This window comes from Geotrypetes seraphini, chromosome 6, assembly GCF_902459505.1.
Source record: "Geotrypetes seraphini chromosome 6, aGeoSer1.1, whole genome shotgun sequence".
Taxonomy (NCBI): Eukaryota; Metazoa; Chordata; class Amphibia; order Gymnophiona; family Dermophiidae; genus Geotrypetes; species Geotrypetes seraphini.
The window spans coordinates 120,489,605-120,511,017 of NC_047089.1; the positions used below are offsets into that span (position 1 = coordinate 120,489,605).

The 21,413-nt window shown below is 44.8% G+C and overlaps 1 protein-coding gene across 5 annotated transcripts in view; it reads left to right on the forward strand.

Moving 5' to 3' along the window:
• LOC117363217 (DNA repair protein complementing XP-G cells-like) overlaps positions 1–21,413 on the forward strand; it is a 650,515-nt gene that overhangs the window by 87,566 nt on the left and 541,536 nt on the right. For 3 of the 5 annotated variants that reach the window (XM_033950644.1, XM_033950643.1, XM_033950645.1), the window contains exon 3: positions 10,180–10,271. The exons of 1 other annotated variant lie outside the window; for it this stretch is intronic. In XM_033950644.1, the coding sequence (XP_033806535.1) occupies positions 10,184–10,271 (88 nt within the window). In that variant the 5' untranslated portion in view covers positions 10,180–10,183. Of the gene's footprint in view, positions 1–7,752; positions 7,757–10,179; positions 10,272–21,413 lie in introns of those variants that run through there. One more of the 5 variants, XM_033950647.1, reaches the window with a different exon arrangement.

Genomic DNA, 21,413 nt, shown 5'->3' on the forward strand with positions numbered 1-21,413 from the left:
AAATAAGAAAATACAGGAAAATAGTGAGTATTACATAATTATACAGTCGATCAGTTTGTGCAATCGCAATAGTGCATCAAAGGAGACCAGATACGTTGGAAAGTCCTTTGCGAACCCCTGCATTCAGCCAACCGGAATTCATATTTGTAGCATGTGAGTACCAAATTCCACCACTGAGCTGTGGGCATTGGAGATTGCTGTTTCCAATGAAGCAACACAGTTTAGATTGCCAGACCCAAGAGAATGTCAAAGAGAGCGGAATGCTGTCGGGAGAGTGGAGGGTCCAGTATGACTGAACGCAGTATGATTTGGCAATAGGACAAGGACGCCGGAGAAGGAAGGACATGACTCACAATGTCTCCAACCTCGGACCAAAAACCAGAGACGAGGGAGCAGTCAAATAGCATATGCTGAAAGGTACCAATATATGCCTCGCACCGCCAGCATCGATTGGAGGAAGACGGAGAAACACATTGTTGTTTAATAGGAGTCCAGAGCGATTTATGAAGAACAAAAAACAGAGATTGTCTGAGAGACGCTGAATGCACCACAACTGAGACCATTGTTGCTCAGAAATCACACATTGAAGATCATGTGCCCACATTCGTTGGACAGGGAGAAAATCATCCAGACCCGAGTCCTGTAGAACATCATATATCTTAGACATCACGTGAGGTTTAGTACTCCAAGAAGCCAGCAAGGCAGATAAAGAAAGTGAGCCTCGATGCAGATGCTCTAGCGTGGGCCCATATACCGCATGCAGACTGTGACATAGTTGAAGATATCGATATGCCTGATGAGAGGGTAGCTTATACTTTAACTGTAGCTGAGCAAAAGACATCAAAGTAAGATCTATCATGAGATCTCGAACAGACCATATACCCCTGGCTATCCAGGTAGGCCAATGCACCATACCTGAGCCAATAGTAATGTTAGGGTTACCCCAAATTGAGGAGTGGACATTAGTAAAGATGGGATGCTGTAAAGTGCAACCTAGGCTGAGTATCGCCCGCTGAGTAGCGTGCATCACCTCCCAATCTTTAAAGCAGGGAACGGTGCTGGAATAACAAGCGATTTCCAAAGTATAGTGCATCGCCAATTCACGTTCCAATAAACCCCAGTAAGGCAAGGCAGTACTTGCTTGGGGCAGAAACCACTTACTGGCCCCCTGCAATATGGCTGCAGTGGCATATCGTGTGTAATGAGGGAAATTAACCCCACCCTGGTGCCATGGTTTCTTAAGGGTAGACAATGCAATACGGGAGGGCTTCCCAGTCCATAAAAATTTGGTCAAAGTCCGATCTATTTGTGTAGCCCTTTCAGGACCAAGGGACATATTTGTACCATAACTTTAAAATCCTATAAATTTTGATTGGGATAGTCTACAGTTCTAAATTTGATATGTACGGATTCCATATGATACTGCCTTTATGTAAACAAACTGGTTCCGACATTCATTCATTAGCGTCGTTGCCAGATTGACGAGAAGATTCACTTGCCACACTGTCCATAAGCCAGAAGTGTGATTTTTTAAAAAAAAAAATAATGATATTTCACAAAAAAAATCAATTTTTTGGCATCTGCAAGCCCTTTTTACCATAAAAATGTCGTCAAAACCACAAAAATTGGCCTACGATCCTTATGGTCCTGAAAGGGTTAAACAGTGTGGGAGGAAGGGGTAAGGGCAACATCTGAAGAACATAAAGAATTTGGGGGGTCAGCATCATACGAATGGTCTCTAATCTGCCCCACTAGGTTAAATAAAGTGGGGACCACTGATTACATAGTGTTTGAAGTTTGGAAAGTAATAATTTAACATTAAGAGCCACCGTATCTTGCCAGGTGTTACAAAAGTGGATCCCCAAATACTTAATGGACGTGGAACACCAAGTAAGACCATAGGGTGCAACCATAGTTTGTGTGCAATAGGCATTCAGAGGCAGGACCTCAGTCTTATCCCAATTGATGGTATAGCCAGATAGCCAACCAAAACTGGAGAGAAGACTGAGAATTGCTGGAAGGGTATCTGTTGGTCTGGATATATAAAGAAGCACATCATCTGCAAAAGCTGATAGATGCACCTCAGTCGGGTCCACCTGTATACTGTAATAGCAGGATCAGAATCAAGTTTGCGTAACAAGGGTTCCAGGGCCAGATTAAACAGGAGCGGCGACAAAGGGCAACCCTGGCTAGTTCCCCGTGATAGGGAGAAGTATGAGGACAGATACCCCTCCACATTCAATCTGGCCCTGGGACTGGCATACAAAAGATTTACCATATCAATGAAAGCATCTCCCAGTTGATACCACCGCAAAGTGTAAAATAAATATTTCCACTCCACATAATCAAAGGCCTTTTCTGCGTCTAATGACATCACACATGCTGGAGTGGAAATATTGCGAGCAGCCTGCAGCACATGACAAAAAACTATAGAATTATCCGCTGTCAGGCGTCCTTTCACAAAACCATATTGAGTAGGATGAATGAGCAATGGGAGAGCCTTAGCTAGTCTTTCTGCAAGAAATTTCGCATATATTTTATAATCATAGTTGAGTAATGAAATGGGTCTATAATTTTTCGGAAGCAAGGGGTCCCGTCCAGGCTTGGGAAAAACTACGATATCCGCCTCAACAAAAGTGCCTCCACTAGTTCCTCTTCCCAAAAAATCAGTATATAGTCTAAATAAATGGGGAAGTAGAAACTTCTGAAAAGCTTTATAAAAGCCCAAGGGGAGGCCATCTCCCCCCGGAGCCTTACCAGACTTTAGACCATCTATGACCACTCCTATTTCCGAATCTGAGAGGGGTTTATTCTCAAGTAATTGAGAGGGAAGTGTAGGGGGGGCCATACCTTTAAAAAAATCATCAAAATCTTCCTTAGAGGGGTTAACTCCCGAAGTATATAAATGTTCATAGAAAGATTTAAAATGATCAGCAATGGCAATAGGATCTGTAATGAGAGATCCGGCCGGTTTAAGGGCTTTAATATGTCCAGCTCTCTTTTTTTGCTTGAGATAATTAGCCAACAATGTCCCCGCTTTGTTACGATGTTCAAAATATATAGCCCCTTCATGTAGCAGTAGGACTCCTGCCCTCTCAGATAAAATGGAGTTGTATTGAAATTTGAGCTTGCGGATCTGTAATAAAACTGGAGTAGTGGGAGAGATATGGTATGCTATCTCTAGAGATTTAATTTGATCTTCCAAGTTAGTGAGCACACGTTTGCGTTCTTTATTCAAGTGGGCCGAATATGCTATGATTCTACCTCGTAAGTATGCTTTATAGGCATCCCAAAGAGTTTGAAAGGCCATCTCCGGGGTATCATTATGTACAAAATATTCTTCAGTCCAATCTTCAACCTGATTCAGAAAATCTTTGTTTGCTAGGAGAGCCGTATTCAAACGCCAGGTAGGGGTAGGAGATGATGGTGCAGAAAGAGTGAAGGAGACTGAGACAGCTGAATGGTCAGTTAGAGGGCAAGAAAGAATAGTACATTTTGCAAGAGGGAATGAGACAGAAGAAAGTAATCCAATCTCATGGCAGAAGCATGAGGTGCAGACCAAAAGGTGTATTCTAGGTCCTTTGGGTGAAAGAGACGCCAGACATCAGCCAGTCCATAGGACTGGATAATGTGCTTCAATACCGGAAGCGTAGGAGGGGAGCGATAAGAGGATTGGGATCTACGGTCAAGATGGGCATCTAAGACCAGATTCCAATCACCCCCTATTATAAAGTAATCAGTGGATATAGATGTCAGTTCTTTAGCTAAGGCTCTGAAAAATTCAGTGTTTGGAGCATTTGGGCCATATAGCGTAAAGAATGTGTATTGTCGGGAGTTTATGTCCAGGGTGACTGTAACCCATCGCCCCTGAGAGTCATGAGAAGAATGCACAATAGTGTAGTTAAGATGTTTAGAGATTAAGATGGCCACCCCTCCCTTAGAGGAAACTGCAGGAGAGAAAAAACATTGAGAGACCCAATCCTGCTTTAATTTAGCGGATTCAATCGAGTTCAATTTGGTTTCTTGCAAAAAGACTACATGTGCGGCATGATGCTTACAAAACAGTAGTGCCCGCTTTCTTTTGATGGGATGGTTTAAACCTCTAATATTCAAAGATAATACATTACATAGAGCCATTAGTAAAATGTAAAAGAAATAGTGGCATACAGAAAAACTGAGCGTCGCTTGTCCACACTACACACTGCCCTGATAACACAAAACCAATCAATAGCTACCCTGCTCTGAACAGAAAAGAAACAAACCCCATACATACACACTTGCATATACCCCCACCCACCCCACAATCATCCTAACACTCCCCCACCCACAGACAAAAGCCTTGTAATCAACCCGCCAAAAAGGCGCCCCGAAGGCCTATGGAGGGGAAGAGGCAACACAATATGGAGGCCCAAGACCAGGCCTCCCCCCCCCAGTGGCCCCGCTACAAATATGGTGGTACAAAACAGAAATATAATGGTGAAATACTCCACTCACAGCTCTAAAAAAGAGCTAAGCAATTAAGCGCTTCCTGTAAAACAGTAAATACAAATGAGAAATTCTAAGCAGAAAGTCTGATACACGATCAAGTGTCCATACGCTGCAGGTCCTCCTGGTCTCTCAGGAACTGATCCACGTCTGTAGGGTCATTGTAGGTTTTGGTTCGGTTGTTATAGGTGATTTTAAAGCGTGCTGGTGAAAGTAAACCAAAGCGCGCCTCGAGTGCACGCAAACGAGGGCACAAGGCCAGAAATTGGCGCCGCTTCTCCGCAGTGACTTTGGTGTAGTCGGCAGATATATAAATGGTTTGCCCCTGCCTATCGATTTTCTGAATCGATCGCACTTTATCCAGAATCTGGGCCACGTGCGGGAAGCGCAGCAGCTTCATTACTACAGGACGTGCCCATTGGGAGCCTGAAGGATATTTGGCCGGAACCCTGTGGGCTCGTTCCACCTCGAGCGGCCGGTCGAACTGTAAGGAAAGCACTTTGGGGAGCCACTCTTCAAAAAATTTACAGGCGTTAGGACCCTCAATCCCCTCATGTAAGCCATTAATTTGTAAATTATTCCTTCGGCTATGGTTACCGAGATCCTCCAGGGCGTGCAGGGCCTTCCGGTCCATGGATTGATTCGATGCAAGTTCGTCAATAGTCTGGCACTTGCGCTCCAAGATTACCAGTTTGGAATCCATTGCTGACAGTTTTTCAGTAAGAGATATCATCTCGTGCTTAATATCTTTGATGTCATCTTTGCTCTCGGATAACATGTTGGAGATAAGTTGTAGTTGATCAGACACCGTGAGTTCCGGGTCAACACGTGGCATCACCCTTAACAGGGGACGGCGGGTCCTGTTTCTGCCGTTTAGCTCCAGATGTTCCTGCAAAGGCAGCCTCAATCTTTCCCTGCTTGGGAGCTGGCATCTTATCCGTAAGAATTAGCACAAGTAAATGCTGTGATAAACGAGGGGAGTAGAAATAGCGGAGCCGAGGACGAGAGCTCTAGCCTCAAGCCTCCATCTTGTTCGGGCTCTCTAGCGCCCCCCCCTGTCAATGCTTTCAACATCTTCTTCACAACCAGGTAGTCCTTATTTGGATGGACAACCAAGTTGCTATGCATTATGTCAACAAACAGGGAGGAACAGGATCTGCCTCCCTTTGTCAAGAAGCTCTGAAGGTTTGGGTCTGGGTACTTCGCCACAACACTGTCCTCAAAGCTATCTACATCCAAGGGGCAAAGAATTGCTTGGCAGACAACTTGAGTAATCTTCTACAACTTCATGAATGGACCCTCTATTCTTCACCTCTTCATCACATTTTTTCACAGTGGGGAACGCCTCAAATAGACCTCTTTGCAGCTCCCCACAATTACAAACTGCCTTGAGGCAGATGCTTTTCTTCTGGAATGGACAAATCTCTTCCTGTATGCATTCCCTCTCATTCTCAAGACTCTGGTCAAGTTGAAGAACGACCATGCCAACATGATTCTAATTGTTCTTAGGTGGCTGAGAAAACCTTGGTACTCCCTTCTACTTCAACTCAGCAGCAGGGAGCCATACCTTCTACCAGTTTTTACATCTCTGCTTACACAGAGTCAGGGATCTCTGCTGCATCCCAACCTCCAGTCTTTACACCTGACAGCTTGGTACCTCTCAACATAACTCCTCTTCAGTTTTCTCAATCTGTCAGAGACGTTTTAGAAGCTTCTAGGAAACCTACCACTATACAATGCTATCACCAAAAAATGGACTAGATATTCTTTTCTGTTTTGGATTACCTTTTGCACTTATCCACTTCTGGCCTCTAGTCTACATCGATCCGAGTCCATCTCAGTGCAATTGCGGTTTTCCATCAGCCTATTGAAGGGAAAACCCCTCTCTGCTCATCCGGTGGCTTCCAGATTCATGGAAAGACTTTTCAATGTCAAACCTCCTCTTAAACCACCTCCTGTGGTTTGGGACCTCAAGGTTGTCCTTGCTCAACTGATGAAGTCTCCATTTGAACCAATTGACAAGGCTCACTGTTCATATACGGTACATTATTCAATACTTTATCCAGTTATTATCCTCTTCAAGCTGGTGTTCCCCAGGGCTCTGTCCTGGGCCCAATGCTTTTTAATACAATTCTTGCTCCTTTGACTCTTCTTCAGTCTCTTCATTTAAGCAAATGATATTCAACTTCTTCATCCTCTAGACTCTTGTATACCATCCTGTCATTCATCTGTATCTGCTAAGTTAGATAACATTGCTGACTGACTTACATCAAATAAATTGAAAATTAATTCTCAGAAAACCGTGGTGCCACTTTTCTCTTCAGGTACCCCATTTCAAAATCCACCAAATCCCTCCCCCCTTCCTTTTACAAAACCATAGGACGATTTTTAGTGTTGGCTGTAGCAGTAACAACTCCGACGCTCATAGAATTCCTATGAGCGTCAGAGCTGTTACCACTGTGGCCGGCGCTAAAAACTGTGCTATGGTTTTGTAAAAGGGTGAGGTTGTTATGAAAGGTACTTTTTACCATTTTCAACAAAAACTAAGATCTTAGGAGTTGTGATAGACAATACTTTATTCTTTCACTTTCATATTTCAAGGGTGATTTCTTCCTTTATTAGCTCTTCATCAAATTCATTCCATTCATTTATTTCTTCAACCTTGTTCTATTCACATTCTTATACATTAGTTCTTTCAAAACTGGATTATTGTAATTCCATTCTACTTGGTCTCCCAAACTATCAACTTCATTGGTTACAGTTAGTTCAAAACACTGCAGTTCGGTTACTTTTATCATTGTTCTAAAATTCGACCATGTCATTCCTCTCCTAAAAGCTGAGCATATTCTTCCTGTTTCTTATTGGATTCTATTTAAATATAATAGTCTTACTTTTCAAATTCTTTCCAGTGGTCTTCCCTCTTTTTTTATTTGGTTATTTAGTTCAATACTCCCTCCAGAGAACCCTTCGATCCTCGTCTCAATTTTTATTGACTGTTCTTCATTTAGGCAGTTATTTTTTGATGTCCATAGGAATTCTTCTTTCTCAGTTATGGCTCCCATTCTCTGAACTCCCTTCCTTTATATCTCCATACAGAAACCTCTTTTCCAACATCCAAAGCTATTTTTTACAGGCCTTTAATACATAGCATATTTTCTTCTTTTACTGATCATATACATCTCTGAAATGATCATTTTTATCCTATTTCCTTTTATGTTTTTTACCTTATAATACAGTATTTAAAGGGAAAAAAGGAGTAACTCTACCTTTTGTTTTGTCCCTTATGTTTTCTATGCTGTTTGTAATTTGTTTCCTGTAGTTTCTAGTTTTTGTGTTTTACCCTTTTACCTCAGTTTTTATTGTAAACCGCTTAGATTTTAACCTTGGTTTTATATTGGCGGTATATCAAATAACTTAAAATTGGCCACTTGGCCACTCCTTCCTCTATTCTTGAAGTGTTGTAGAATCAATATTAGCATAAATTTTTTTCCCCAAATATAATTTATTATTTTGAACAAATAATAACATACAAGAACAAAGAACAAGAATTAAGTAGTAACAGAGATGCAGTTTGAAATATCATGAGTCATTGTACATAGTAATGTTTAATACCCAGTTTGAACAAGCAAGTTAAGGCGGTTTACAAATTATTATTATGTGTAAGCTTGAAATCTTTGGTGGCCCTCAGCCCTTTACATGAAAAAGGTTGGAGACTACTGACTTATGCACAGGCTGGGCTAAAAGGTCATGTCAGAGCTAAGGTTGCATCAATAGTCCACTTGAAGTCAGCCTCCATTTAAAAGATTTGCAAAACTGTAATCTGGTCGTCAATCCACACATTCACATCCCTCTTCTGCCTTGGAACAGAGCACCCGATGTGACAGCCAGTTTGGTCAGACAGTGCTGCAGAACTTGTTTGGGGGTCTAGAATCCAATTCCACCCTACTAGGTCCATTTTTATTTTGTCCCAGGCTACACCTTCACAACAGTGTATATACGTTTCCAGGTTAAATTAACTTTTTGGACTCTCAATTGCAAGTCCCTATTGTTCTAATTGTTGTTGTTTCCAGTTAGTCTGGTTGCTACAGTCTTCTTGTCCTTGGAGAAAGTGAAGTTACTCTTAGCAGATATTCTCCAAGGACAAGTAAGCCAATTATTCTCAAATATCCTCCCACTTCTTCTAGGAGTTGTATTTACTTGATAATTATATTATAGTATTGCTGGTCCCACACTTGTGAGAGGGGTGGGAAGGCACCCATGCATGCATGGTGGTAGCGCTGCCTCAAACTCTTAAAAAAACAGTACGCTAGGCAACGTTTCCACTGCTGGATCTGTCAATTACATCATCTATATGTGAGAATAATTGGCCTTCTGTCCTCTGAGAATACCTGCTACAACAATAACAATTTATTATTTTTATAGAGCAGGGGTAGGGAACTCTGGTCCTCGAGAGTTGTATTCCAGTCGGGTTTTCAGGATTTCCCCAATGAATATGCATTGAAAGCAGTGCATGCAAACAGATCTCATGTATATTCATTGGAGAAATCCTGAAAACCCAACTGGAATACGGCTCTCGAGGACCGGAGTTCCCTACCCCTACCAGGTGCACGTAACAAGTAAGTAACTTTGCTTTCTTTGTAACCCAGCTGAAGTTGAAAAGCATTAATAGAAAAGGGGATCAAGAATATGGTGTCTTCCCATCTGGCAGCAAAATAACTCTAACCAGGGGCGGGGAAAAATTGTTAAAGCACTTTAACACATCAAAATGGGCAAGATTGGGCTAAGGATTCCAGAAAAATAATCCCCTCCTATAAAGACAATAAAGATTTGAACTGTTTCTATGGGAGAAGTATTCAGTAACTTACAGGCAGTAAGCACAACAGTTGGGAAATGGTCCTTTCAATTTTCTTCTACCCTTAAATTTCCACTTGCTCCATTCATCGAGCAAGTCCCTCCTATCCATACCCTTCTCCACTGCCAACTCCAGACTCCGTCCCTTCTATCTTGCTATGCCGTATACATAGAACAGACTGCCTGAGTCAATATGTAAAGGCTCCGTTCTAGCAGTATTCAAATCCAAGCTAAAAGCCCACTTTTTCAAGGCTGTTTTCAACTCCTAACTCCCACTCACTGTAAAATTACCTATGTCCATATTATCATTCTCTGCAAGAAACTCCCCAACCCCTATATGTCCTATCTTTCTATCCAAATTAGATTGTAAGCTCGTCATAACAGAGACTATCTATTACATGTCAAATGTACAGCACTGTGTACACCTTTCTGCACTACAGAAATGATAAGTAGTAGTAGTAGTTAACTCCCTGTGACTGGCTCTCCACCCCTTGAAGCTGCCCTAGCATGCCATGAAATGGCCCTGCCCTTCTGAATCTTCTAAAATGTCCCAATCCCTTAAATTACCTTCTTCCAGCAGCAGCCCCACCACAAACTCAGACTGCTCCCACCCTCCTAAAATACCCTATGGAACTGCCCCCAGCAGTTCAAGAATACCCTATCCCCAAAATCTACCTGTGATTCACTGACCACCTACCCCACCCCCATACAAACACATGTTCACAAGCATCACATGCATACTATGAACTATGGTCCATATGCTTTTCTCATTTGTTATAACTTAAGCTTTTCTATAGCAAAATGTAAAAACTTTATCTGATGTTTATTGGTTACCTCTTGAAGCAACATGGGAGTCCAAGGACTTTGGAAATTGCTGGAATGTACAGGAAGACCTATCAATCCAGAAACACTGGAAGGAAAAATCTTTGCTGTTGGTATCCTTAACAGATTTGAATCCTCCTTTAGTATGTTGTGTATGTATTTTTTATTTGCATCTCTATCTGAAACAAGATTCCTGTGTCAAGTTCTTATATACCAAATAAACAGTTGCTAGATACATTGGCTGCCTCTTAGTTATCTTCTGAGTTTTAGGGTGCCCCTTTGATTTATATATGATGGAGTTTCAATCCCAATTCAGCAAGAGATTAAGCTGAATTGGGGGTACTGCTGGATTCGTCTTTGTCTGTAGCAGTGTTACAATACATAGTTATTAAGACCGGCATATATATCAGACTATAGTGGACTTATCAGTGAGGTTCTCAATCTCAAGGTTAATGATAGTGGGAGATTTTAATATTCAGGTTGATATGGCGAATGACTGTAAAACAAAGTATTTTCAGGCCTTGTTAGTGGATTTGAAGTTGGAACAATGGGTTAAGGTGACAACACATCAAAAGGGACATACATTGGATTTAGTTTTGACTTCTCATAATATAGGAGATAATTCTATACAGGTAAAGAGTGATCCAGTTTCATGAAGTGACCATTATGTAATCAGTTGGAATATAAATTTGGATATTCAACCTGATAATAGTTCTAGTTTAGAAGGTTAAAAAAATACAGATTGATGCATTCTCTTGAGTTAAATGAAATTTCACCTCTCTTTTAAGTTCCCTCCGGATTTTAAGGAGGCCCCATTAATGGACCAGGCAGAAACATGTAATCAGGTGTTACAGGAGGAATTAGATGAATTAGCACCATTAAAGGTATGAAAATCAAAAATAATAAATGGTTTCATGAGGGTTTGCTATTATTTAGGAGGCTGTTAAGAAGGGCAGAAAGAGTCTGGAAAAAGAGAACAAGTTCAGCTAGGGGGCGTTGTAAGAATATTCAGAATATTTATAATAGGGAAATAAAGAATGCAAAGAGAGATTATTTTTTACAAAAAATTAAAACAGCGAGAGTTCCAACAAAACAACTCTTTTCTATAGTTGCAGCTTTAAAAAATGAGGACTCCAATAAAAGGATTAGAATAATGCCAGAGGCAGAGGAACTAGCTGATTTCTTCTGTTCAAAAATTCTAGATTTACAATCAGAGTTAAAAAAAATTTGCAAATCAGTCAAACTGATCCATTCAGGACTGATTTAGAAGAAAGAAACATAGATTTAGGAAAATCTAGTTGGTCAGTTTTCCAATTACCATCTTTATCCAAACTGGAAAAATTATTTAGTACAATGCATGTCACCTTTTGTAATTTAGATCCGGTGCCTTCAAAATGGCTTTCAAGTAGAGAGTTGCGCGGGGACAGAAATCCCACCCGTCCCCGCCAAAGTCCCACCCGTCCCCGTGAGGAATCCCACCCATCCCCACCCGTCCCCGTGAGGAATCCCTCCGTCCCCACCCGTCCCCGCGAGGAATCCCCTCCGTCCCCACCCGTCCCCGCGAGGAATTCTCTCCTTCCCCGCCCGTCCATATAAACTTCAGAAATAGTTATTTCATTTAATTATGCTACTGAATTAAAGGCTCTGGTAGAAACCCATTTACAAATAAGCAAAAAGACTTTATTAATTTGAAAATATTAATTGGGAAGAAATACATACTTTGCAAATGGGTTTCTACCAGAGCCTCTAATGTTTATAAATTTTTATCAACACAACTAATATACTACTTTATCCTGAAGCAAAATAAAAAAAAAGAAATATAATTCTTTTCCTACCTTTGTTGCCTGGTTTCTGCTTTCCTCATGTTCTCATTCAATTCCTTCCATCCACTGTCTCTCTTCCTTCTGCATCTTCCATTTGCTCTGTTACTGTGCCTCTCCCTTTCTTCCCCCTTCCAAATTGGTCTGGCACCCATCTTCTTCTCTCCGCTCCCCCCATAGTCTGGCATCTGTCTTCTTCCCTGCCAGCGTCTTCTCCCTACTCTCTCTTCCCCATTTCCTTTCAGCGTCCTTCTCCCCCCATCTTCCCCATGTCCTGTCAGCGTCCTTCTCCCCCCTCTGTCTTCCACATGTGCTTTCAGTGTCCTTCTCCCCCCTCTGCTTCCCCATGTCCTTTCAGCGTCCTTCTCCCTCTCTGTCTTCCCCATGTCCTTTCAGCGTCCTTCTCCCTCTCTGTCTTCCCCATGGCCTTTCAGCGTCCTTCTCCACCCCCCGTCTTCCCCATGTCCTTTCAGCGTCCTTCTCCACCCCTTTGTCTTCCCCATGTGCTTTCAGCATCCTTCTCCCCCCTCTGTCTTCCACAAGTGCTTTCAGAGTCCTTCCCCCCCCCCGCCCTTCCCATGGCCTTTCAGCATCCTTCTCCACCCCTTTGTCTTCCCCATGTCCTTTCAGCGTCCTTCTCCACCCCTTTGTCTTCCCCATGTGCTTTCAGCATCCTTCTCCCCCCTCTTTCTTCCACAAGTGCTTTCAGAGTCCTTCCCCCCCCCGCCCTTCCCATGGCCTTTCAGCGTCCTTCTCCACCCCTTTGTATTCCTCATGTGCTTTCAGCGTCCTTCTCCCTCCTCTGTCTTCAAGTGCTTTCAGAGTCCTTCCCCCCCTCCTCCTGTCTTCCCCATGGCCTTTCAGCGTCCTTCTCCCCACTCCTTCTCTACCGCCCCGGGTGCAGCACAGCCGGCCAGGTCCCCTTACTTTTGTGCCACTTCCCCGACCGACTGACAACAGCCCCGGTCCGACAAACCTCCCTGCCCTTAACTGCGAATCTAAATTACCTTATTACAGCTGCTGTAAGAAGATAATTTAGATTTGCGGCTACAGGGCAGGGAGGATTGTCGGACCGGGGCTGTTGTCGGTCGGTCGGGGAAGTGCCACAAAAGTAAGGGGACCTGGCCGGCTGTGCTGCAACCGGGGCGGGGTGTGGCGGGGCGGACCGCCCCCTCCCTTGGTAGCCACTCGAACCGCGAGGCTACTCTCCTCCTTACCTGCACTGCCTGCAGCACAGAGCCAAACGGAAGTCTTCCCGACGTCAGCGCTGACGTCGGAGGGAGGGAGGGCTTTGTTTAAGCCCTCCCTCCACTCCGATGTCAGCGCTGACGTCGGGAAGACTTCCATTCGGCTCTGTGCTGCAAGCAGAGAAGGTAGGGAGAAGAGCCGCGCGACTGAGTACATCCAGCCCCGCAGGAACCCCGCGACCCTCAGAGGCGTCCCCACGGGATCCCTGCGACCCTAGGGGGCATCCCCACGGGATCCCCGCGACCCTAGGGGCGTCCCCACGGGATCCCCGTGACCCAAAGGGGGAACCCGCGGGATGCCCGCGGGTCCCGCGGGATTCCCGTCGTCCCCGTTCCCGTGCAGCTCTCTACTTTCAAGTTCTAGACATGGTCTATTAGCTCTAGCTTTAATTATGATACAGAATAGTCTAAATAGCGGAGAGGTACCTGCATGTTGAAAAAAGGCGATTATTAAATCGATTCAGAAGAAGAAAGATCTAGATATGTTGAATCCAACTAGATATAGACCAGTTTCTAATCTTTGTTTTTTTAGCAAAATTAATAGAGAGGATAGTTTTAGAACCGCTGGTGTCTTACATCGAATCAACAATGTACTTAACCCAAGACAAGCGGGGTTTTGATCAATGCATAGTACTGAAACAGTGCTAGCAGGCTTTCTTAGAGAGGTTCACTCATTCTTGGACGGGGGGAAACTTTGCAATGGTAGTGTCATTAGATCTGAGTTCAGTGTTTATCTAGTGGATCATGGTCTTTTACTAAACTTCTTACATGAGATTGGTTTAACAGGAGTAGTTTGGGACTGGTTTTCAGCATTTCTCCGAGGACGTACTTTTAGAGTGATCACTGAGAGATCAATATCTCAGGATAAATCGTTAGATTGTGGTGTACCTCAAGGGTCAGCTTTATCACCAGTTCTATTTAATATCTTTCTGAGGAGAGGTCACGTGACGCTATGAGCGGGTGAGGACGTGTTCTTGGCCGGCTCCGGGACTCTGCTCTCCTGTTATACTAACTAATTCTCCTGACCAGCTTCGCGATAGAGTTTTTCTTTGATTTTGGTGGCAGAATATATGGAACGTTATATTACCCGATCTCAGGAAGTGGCGGCTATGAAATTGGTGCGGAAAGATCAGGATCGCGCTACTCTGGCTGCTCCCAAAATGGCAGATGCTACGGCCACTGCGGTCTCGCAGTTCACAGAGACGGCGCTTAATGAAATTAAATCGGCGGTCACGCAAGTTTTGGCTCCTCAATTAGATGACCCGGCTTAAACAACTTTTGTCTGAAAATTCGTCTCGAACAACTGACCTGGAACAGAGGGTCTCGGCGGTGGAGGACACCGTGAACTCCCATGAAATGGACATATCAGCTTTGCAGGAACAGATACGTAATCAGGCCGATAAACTTGAGGACCTAGAAAACAGGTCTCGTCGCAATAACTTGCGTTTTCTTGGCGTTCCGGAGCTCATTTCGGATGCTCGCTTGTTACCGGAACTGGAAAGTTGGTTAGAGCTGGAGTTCCCGAGTGCCTCCTCACTAGGGCCCATATGTCTGGAACGTGCTCATCGTATTGGGGCGTGAACGGACCGGGATTCGCGGCCCAGAGTGGTCATTGTGAAATGTTTGAACTATAGACATAAAATGGAAATCCTTAAACACCAAACGAGAAGTTCCAGGGAGCACCAATTCGGATTAGCCAAGACTATTCTGCAGCGCTGACTGAATGGAGGAAGGGTTTATATCCGTTATGTATGAAGCTTATGGAATGTAAAGCGCGTTTTATGTTTTTGTATCCGACACTACTTAAAATCCAACATAACGGAGCCTGGCGTTCATTTGTGATAGCTCAAGAAGTCGCAGACTATATTAATCTAACCTTTGGATTATCTGCAGAGGCCCCCTGATATTCTTATATTTTGGGGTGTTTCTATGGGTTGTTTACATTATTTTTTCTTGCATGGTAGTACTGGCTGGGTGGCTTGGTGGTACTTGCTGGTTGGGAGCATTAAAACTGTTCTATGTTGTTGTACTATGGAGGGTGGGGTCTTGTTAGGCGTCAATTGCGGGCCTGGTACAGGTTCCCCATAGTGGGGAATGTTCTGTGGGAAAGTTGGGGGTGGGGTTGGGAGGGGGGTTTTCTTTAGGCAGAGAACAGCACCTACTGGTTAGAGTTTTGTGTTGGGCGTTATCCCAGGACAAGCAGGCAGGTATTCTCACTAATGGGTTACGTGATCCAACGGAGCCCCGAAGCGGACGCCTCACAAGCAGTCTTGCTTGAAGAAACTCGAAGTTTCGAGTCGCCCGCACCGCGCATGCGCAAGTGCCTTCCCGCCCAGTGCAGGGCGCGTCTCCTCAGTTCTTACTTTTCCGCGGAGTCGAGAAGTCCGTCTTCGACTCTCTGTGTGAAGTTTTTTCACTTGTGCCTTCTTTCAGTCTGTAGTTTTGGGTTCCTTTTCTCGGAATCGCTGATTTTCGTCGTACTTTTCTTGTTTTTAAAAAAAAAAAAATTTCTTCCGTCCGTTCGACTGGGCAGGCCACATGGCCGCAGCCCTGCGGCTTCGATCTTGCGGCGGAGCTTTTTCGGCCTATGTCCCGGCCTGCGACCGGTTTTAAAAAGTGTTCCAAGTGCCAGCGCGCGATTTCCCTGACGGACCCTCATCGACGCTGTCTTCGGTGTCTCGGGCCTCAACATCTCCCGAAATCGTGCCGGCCTTGTTCAACACTTACAGCCTGTGCTTTCAAGCGTCGTTGCATCTTGTGGGAGCAGCTTTACAGCATGGAGTCTTCGATGGAGCTTTCATCCTCGAAGGGTGCTTCATCATCGGCCTCACCCGAGGCTCTCCAGGCTTCCACATCTTCTGCTCCGAGCCTCATCAAACCTGCCCTTGTTTGTACCGGCTCTGTCTTCGACGCAGGCTGCGGTGCCTTCCTCTGTCTCTTCAGGTCAGATAATGCAGCAGCCCATTCCCCCGGTAGTGCTTCACATAAACGACACCACCAACAAGGATGCAATCGATCTCAACAACTTCCTCACCTCTTTAGGCTTCCCCCCCAGGCTCCCTCCCCAACCCATGAAAAGGGGCGTGCGCTAGACATCATCAGCTTCCTCGATCTCACCGAATACAAAACTTCGATCGACGACACTCGCTGGGATCCTGTCCCTTGGTCTGACCACTTCCTAGGGGCTTTCTGCCTCCCCATTTTCATGTCACACCTCGAACTCCCTGTTCGGTCCCCCAATCCTATTACCTTCCGAAAAAAAATTGCGAGTGATCTGTTCTGGGCCAAATTCCTCAACCTAATTTCCACCATTCCCAACCCTTCAAACCCTGAATCCAACTGGCACAATTGGATCACCCTCTCTGAGACCACCTACCACTCCCTTGCTCCACTATCCACTAAAACTGTCTCTACTCCCGCAAGGCCCCCTGGTACCTTCCCTATCACAGACAACTAAAGCAGAAATGTCGAATACTGGAACGAAAATGGAAAAAGTCTAAATCCCCCACTGACAGACAGTCCTGGAGGGCTATCATTAAGCTCTATAACACTGAATTAAAAAAATCAAGGAAGAATTACTACGGCAACAAAATCTCCAGATCCAACAACCAAAGTAACACATTGTTCAACATTTGGCGTTCCATATCCTCTAAACATGATTCCGCCACACTCCCCTCCTCTCCAACTGCTAATGATCTAGCAAAATTCTTCAATGAGAAAGTGACTACCTTACGATGCTCCTTCCCCCCAACACCCACTTACAACTCTCTGGTGCTCACTACCTCCAACCCTAATCTAACCGAGGCCAACCATATCCCAGCCGATAGATTCTGGACCACCTTCGAGCTCGTTTCCGACTCCCAGGTCTCTAAACTCTGCCTCAAGTTAAAATCCTGCAACTGTACCTTGGATCCTTTCCCCTCCTACTTATATGAGAATATTCCAGCACAAGCCATCTCATCTCTCACCAAACTTATAAATTCCGCCTTGCTCTCAGGCCTATTTTCTACAGAAATGGGACACATTGCCTTATCCCCTCTATTGAAAAACTCTGATCTAAACCCCTCCACTCCTTCCAGCTATCGCCCAATAGCTAACATTCCTCTCCTGACCAAAATGCTGGTGTCCATCATAGCCACCCAACTCTCGTCCTATCTTGAGAGATTCTCCATTCTCCTACCCTACCAACATAGATTCAGACCCAACTTCAGCACTGAATCCCTTTTAGCCTCTTTAATTTCAAAGGTCCAGCAACTTCACTCCTGCAACAAGTTCGCTGTCCTTCTTCAATTTGACCTGTCTGCAGCTTTCGACATTGTCCATCATGACATACTAATCCTCCAACTTTCTGAAATTGGCATAAACTCCACAGTCTTAGATTGGTTCTCAAAATTCTTACGTTCCCGCTCCTACTTTGTTAACATGAATGGAACCTCATCCTCCCCTTGGAAACCGATCTGCGGAGTCCCTCAGGGTTCACCCCTATCCCCGATTCTTTTCAATGTTTATATGTCCTCCCTGAAACTCCTCCAACTATCCACCTCGGAGACACTTTACACCTACGCCGACGACATCCTTGTCCTTCTCGAGACCGACTCTAACCTCACCAACCTCTCTAATAACATCTCATCTTGTATAACAAATCTCCAATCCTGGGCTCTCACCGTTCAAATGAAACTAAATGATACCAAAACAAAACTACTTTGGCTCGGCCCAAAATTAGATCAGCTACCCACCCTCATCCCACTATCCTCTGGCACCAATCTGCAGCTTGAGCACTCTAGCAAAGTTCTGGGAATCATCATTGACTCTACATTGTCCTTCAACGACCACATCAACTCCCTAGTAAAAAAATGCTTTTTCAATCTTCACATGCTAAGAAAAGTCAGATCCTGCTTCCACCAACAACATTTCGCTGTCCTTGTTCAATCCATTATTCTATCCAGACTAGATTACTGCAACTCCATCTACCTAAGCCTAACAAAGAAAAGTCTTCTCAGACTTCAGCGGATTCAGAACACCGCAGCTAAACTAATCTTCGCAAAAAGCAAATTCGACCATGTCTCCCCGCTTCTGTCTAAGCTTCATTGGCTCCCAGTCATCCTCAGGGTTCACTACAAATGTGCCTGTCTAGCCTTCAAATCTCTTCACGGCATCCTTCCTCCCCTCTTTCCACTATCTTGGCTCTCCTCGAGTCCTGACTCCACCAGATCCACTCAAAATTTCAAACTATCCTTCCCCTCTTTAAAAGGCATATCCCAAATAGGAAAACTTGGAACATCCCTCCTCTTCAGGATCACCGAGCTGTGGAACAGCTTTACTGCCCATCTTCGGAGTTCGACCTCCCTCCAACACTTCAGAAAACATTTGAAAAATTGGCTTTTCTCTAAAATGTAACTCCCTCCCTCTCCATTATTCTAAGTCCCCCCTTTCCTTCCTGTTTACCAATTCCCTTCCTCTTTCCATTGGAGTTCCCTTCTTTTTTAATTCCTGTAAACCGTGTTGAGCTCCACTTCTGTGGAGATGATGCGGTATATAAACTTAAGGTTTAGTTTAAGTCCAAGCACACTCGAGGGTGTGGTTTGGTGCGTTCCAAATAGAAAGCCAAAGCACGTTTGCAGTTCAGAGTATGAAGAGCTGATTCTCCAGGATGAGAATGAGGCTTTGGAAAAAACACAGAGAGACCAATGGATTGGTTGAGATGAAATTAGGAGACAACTTTAGGAAGGAATTTCGGATGAGTGCGAAGAACCACCTTGTCATGATGGAACACTGTAAAAGGCGGATCCGCAACCAATGTTTGAAGCTCACTGACTCGTCGAGGAGAAGTGAGGCCAATGAGAAACACCACTTTCCAAGTGAGATACTTCAGATGAGCCTTGTCAATAGGTTCAAATGGAGGTTTCATGAGCTGAGAAAGAACAATATTGAGGTCCCAAACCACAGGAGGCGGTTTGAGAGGAGGATTGACATTGAAAAGTCCTTTCATGAACCAGGAAACCACAGGATGAGCAGAGAATGGTTTCCCTTCAAGAGGCTGAAGGAAAGCAGCAATTGCACTAAGATGGACTCGTATCGATGTAGACTTGAGGCCAGAATGAGAAAGGTGCAAAAGAAAGTCCAAATCTGAAGATAAGGAGGAAAGTTGAGGCTCCTGATGATGAGAAAAACACCAAGTAGCAAATCTAGTCCATTTTTGGTGATAGCATTGCCTAGTAGTAGGCTTCCGGAAAGCTTCCAAAACATCCCTCACAGATTGAGAAAACTGGAGAGGAGCTATGTTGAGAGGAACCAAGCTGTCAGGTGGAGAGACTGCAGGTTGGGATGTAGTAGAGATCCCTGATGCTGTGTAAGCAGAGAGGGAAAAACTGGTAGACGGAATGGCTCCCTGCTGCAGAGTTGAAGTAGAAGGGAGTACCAGGGTTGCCTGGGCCAATGAGGAGCAACCAGAATCATGGTGGCATGGTCGGACTTCAGCTTGACCAGCGTCTTTTGAATGAGGAAATTGAGGAAACGCATAGAGGAAGAGATTTGTCCAGTCCAGAAGAAAAGCATCTGCCTCGAGGCGATAAGGAGTGTAGATCCTGGAGCAGAACTGAGGCAGTTTGAAGTTGTGGGGGGCTGCAAAGAGATCTATCTGAGGCATTCCCCCACAGAGAGGAGATGTGATGGAAGGGGATATAATGGAGAGTCCATTCGTGAGGCTGAAGAAGACGACTCAAGTTGTCCGCTAAGGCATTGTCCGCCCCCTGAATGTAGACAGCTTTGAGGAAGGTGTTGTGGTGAATCGCCCAATCCCAAACTTTCAGAGCTTCCTGATAGAGGGAGGCAGAACCCGTGCCTCCCTGTTTGTTGACATAATACATGGCGACTTGGTTGTCCGTGCGAATGAGGACTACATGGTCGTGAAACAGATGCTGAAACGCATTGAGAGCATTGAAAATTGCCTTGAGTTCCAGGAGATTGATGTGACACTGACGATCCGTATTGGTCCAATAGCCCTGAATACGGAGACCATCTAGATGAGCCCCCCAAGCATAAGTCGAAGAATCAGTCGTGAGAATCTTCTGATGTGGGGGCTTGTGGAACAGTAAGCCTCTGGATAGATTGGAAGAGAGCATCCACCAGTGAAGAGACTGTGTCAGAGCAGGAGTGACCTGGATGTGTTGAGACAGAGGGTCGGAAACCTGCGTCCACTGAGATGCCAGGGTCCACTGAGGAATTCTGAGGTGAAGTCTGGCAAAAGGAGTCACGTGTACTGTAGAGGCCATGTGGTCCAGAAGAACCATCATGTGTCTCGCCGAGATGGACGGGTGAGAGGATATTGAGTGAGAAAGATGAAGAAGAGCTTCCAGATATTGCTGAGGAAGGAACGCTCTGAGTTGGATAGTATCCAGAACAGCTCCGATGAAGGGGAGAGTCTGAGAAGGTTGGAGATGGGACTTCGGGAAGTTGATCTCGAAGCCCAGACTCTGTAGGAACCAGATAGTCCGCTGGGTCGCCAGGACGACTCCCTGAGATGTGGAATCCTTGATAGAAACATAGAAAACATAGAAAGATGACGGCAGAAAGGGGCCTTAGCCCATCAAGTCTGCCCACTCTATTATTCCTCCCCAAACTACCCTCCAAGGGGTCACGCACAGGTGGCATCACCTCTACACTACCCTCGTAGAGATCCGACATGGGAATCCCATTTTTTCTTAAAATCTTGTATGCTGCTGGCCAAGATCACCTGCTCCGGGAGTTTGTTCCAATGGTCTACCACTCTTTCTGTGAAGAAGTACTTCCTGGTATCCCCATGAAATTTCCCGCCCCTGATTTTCAGCGGATGTCCTCTTGTGGCCAAGGGACCTTTGAGAAAGAAAATGTCGTCTTCTACCTCTATGCGACCAGTGATGTACTTAAATGTCTCAATCATGTCTCCCCTCTCCCTGTGCTCTTCGAGAGAGTATAGCCGCAATTTATGCAGCCTGTCCTCGTATGAGAAATCTTTGAGCCCCAAGATCATCCTGGTGGCCACACGCTGAACCGACTCAACTCTCAGCACATCTTTACGTGGCTTCCAGAATTGCACACAGTACTCCAGATGAGGTCTCATCATGGTTCTGTACAATGGCATTATGACCTCCGGCTTCCGGCTAACAAAGCTTCTATGGATACAACCCAGAATTTGTCTAGCCTTGGATGA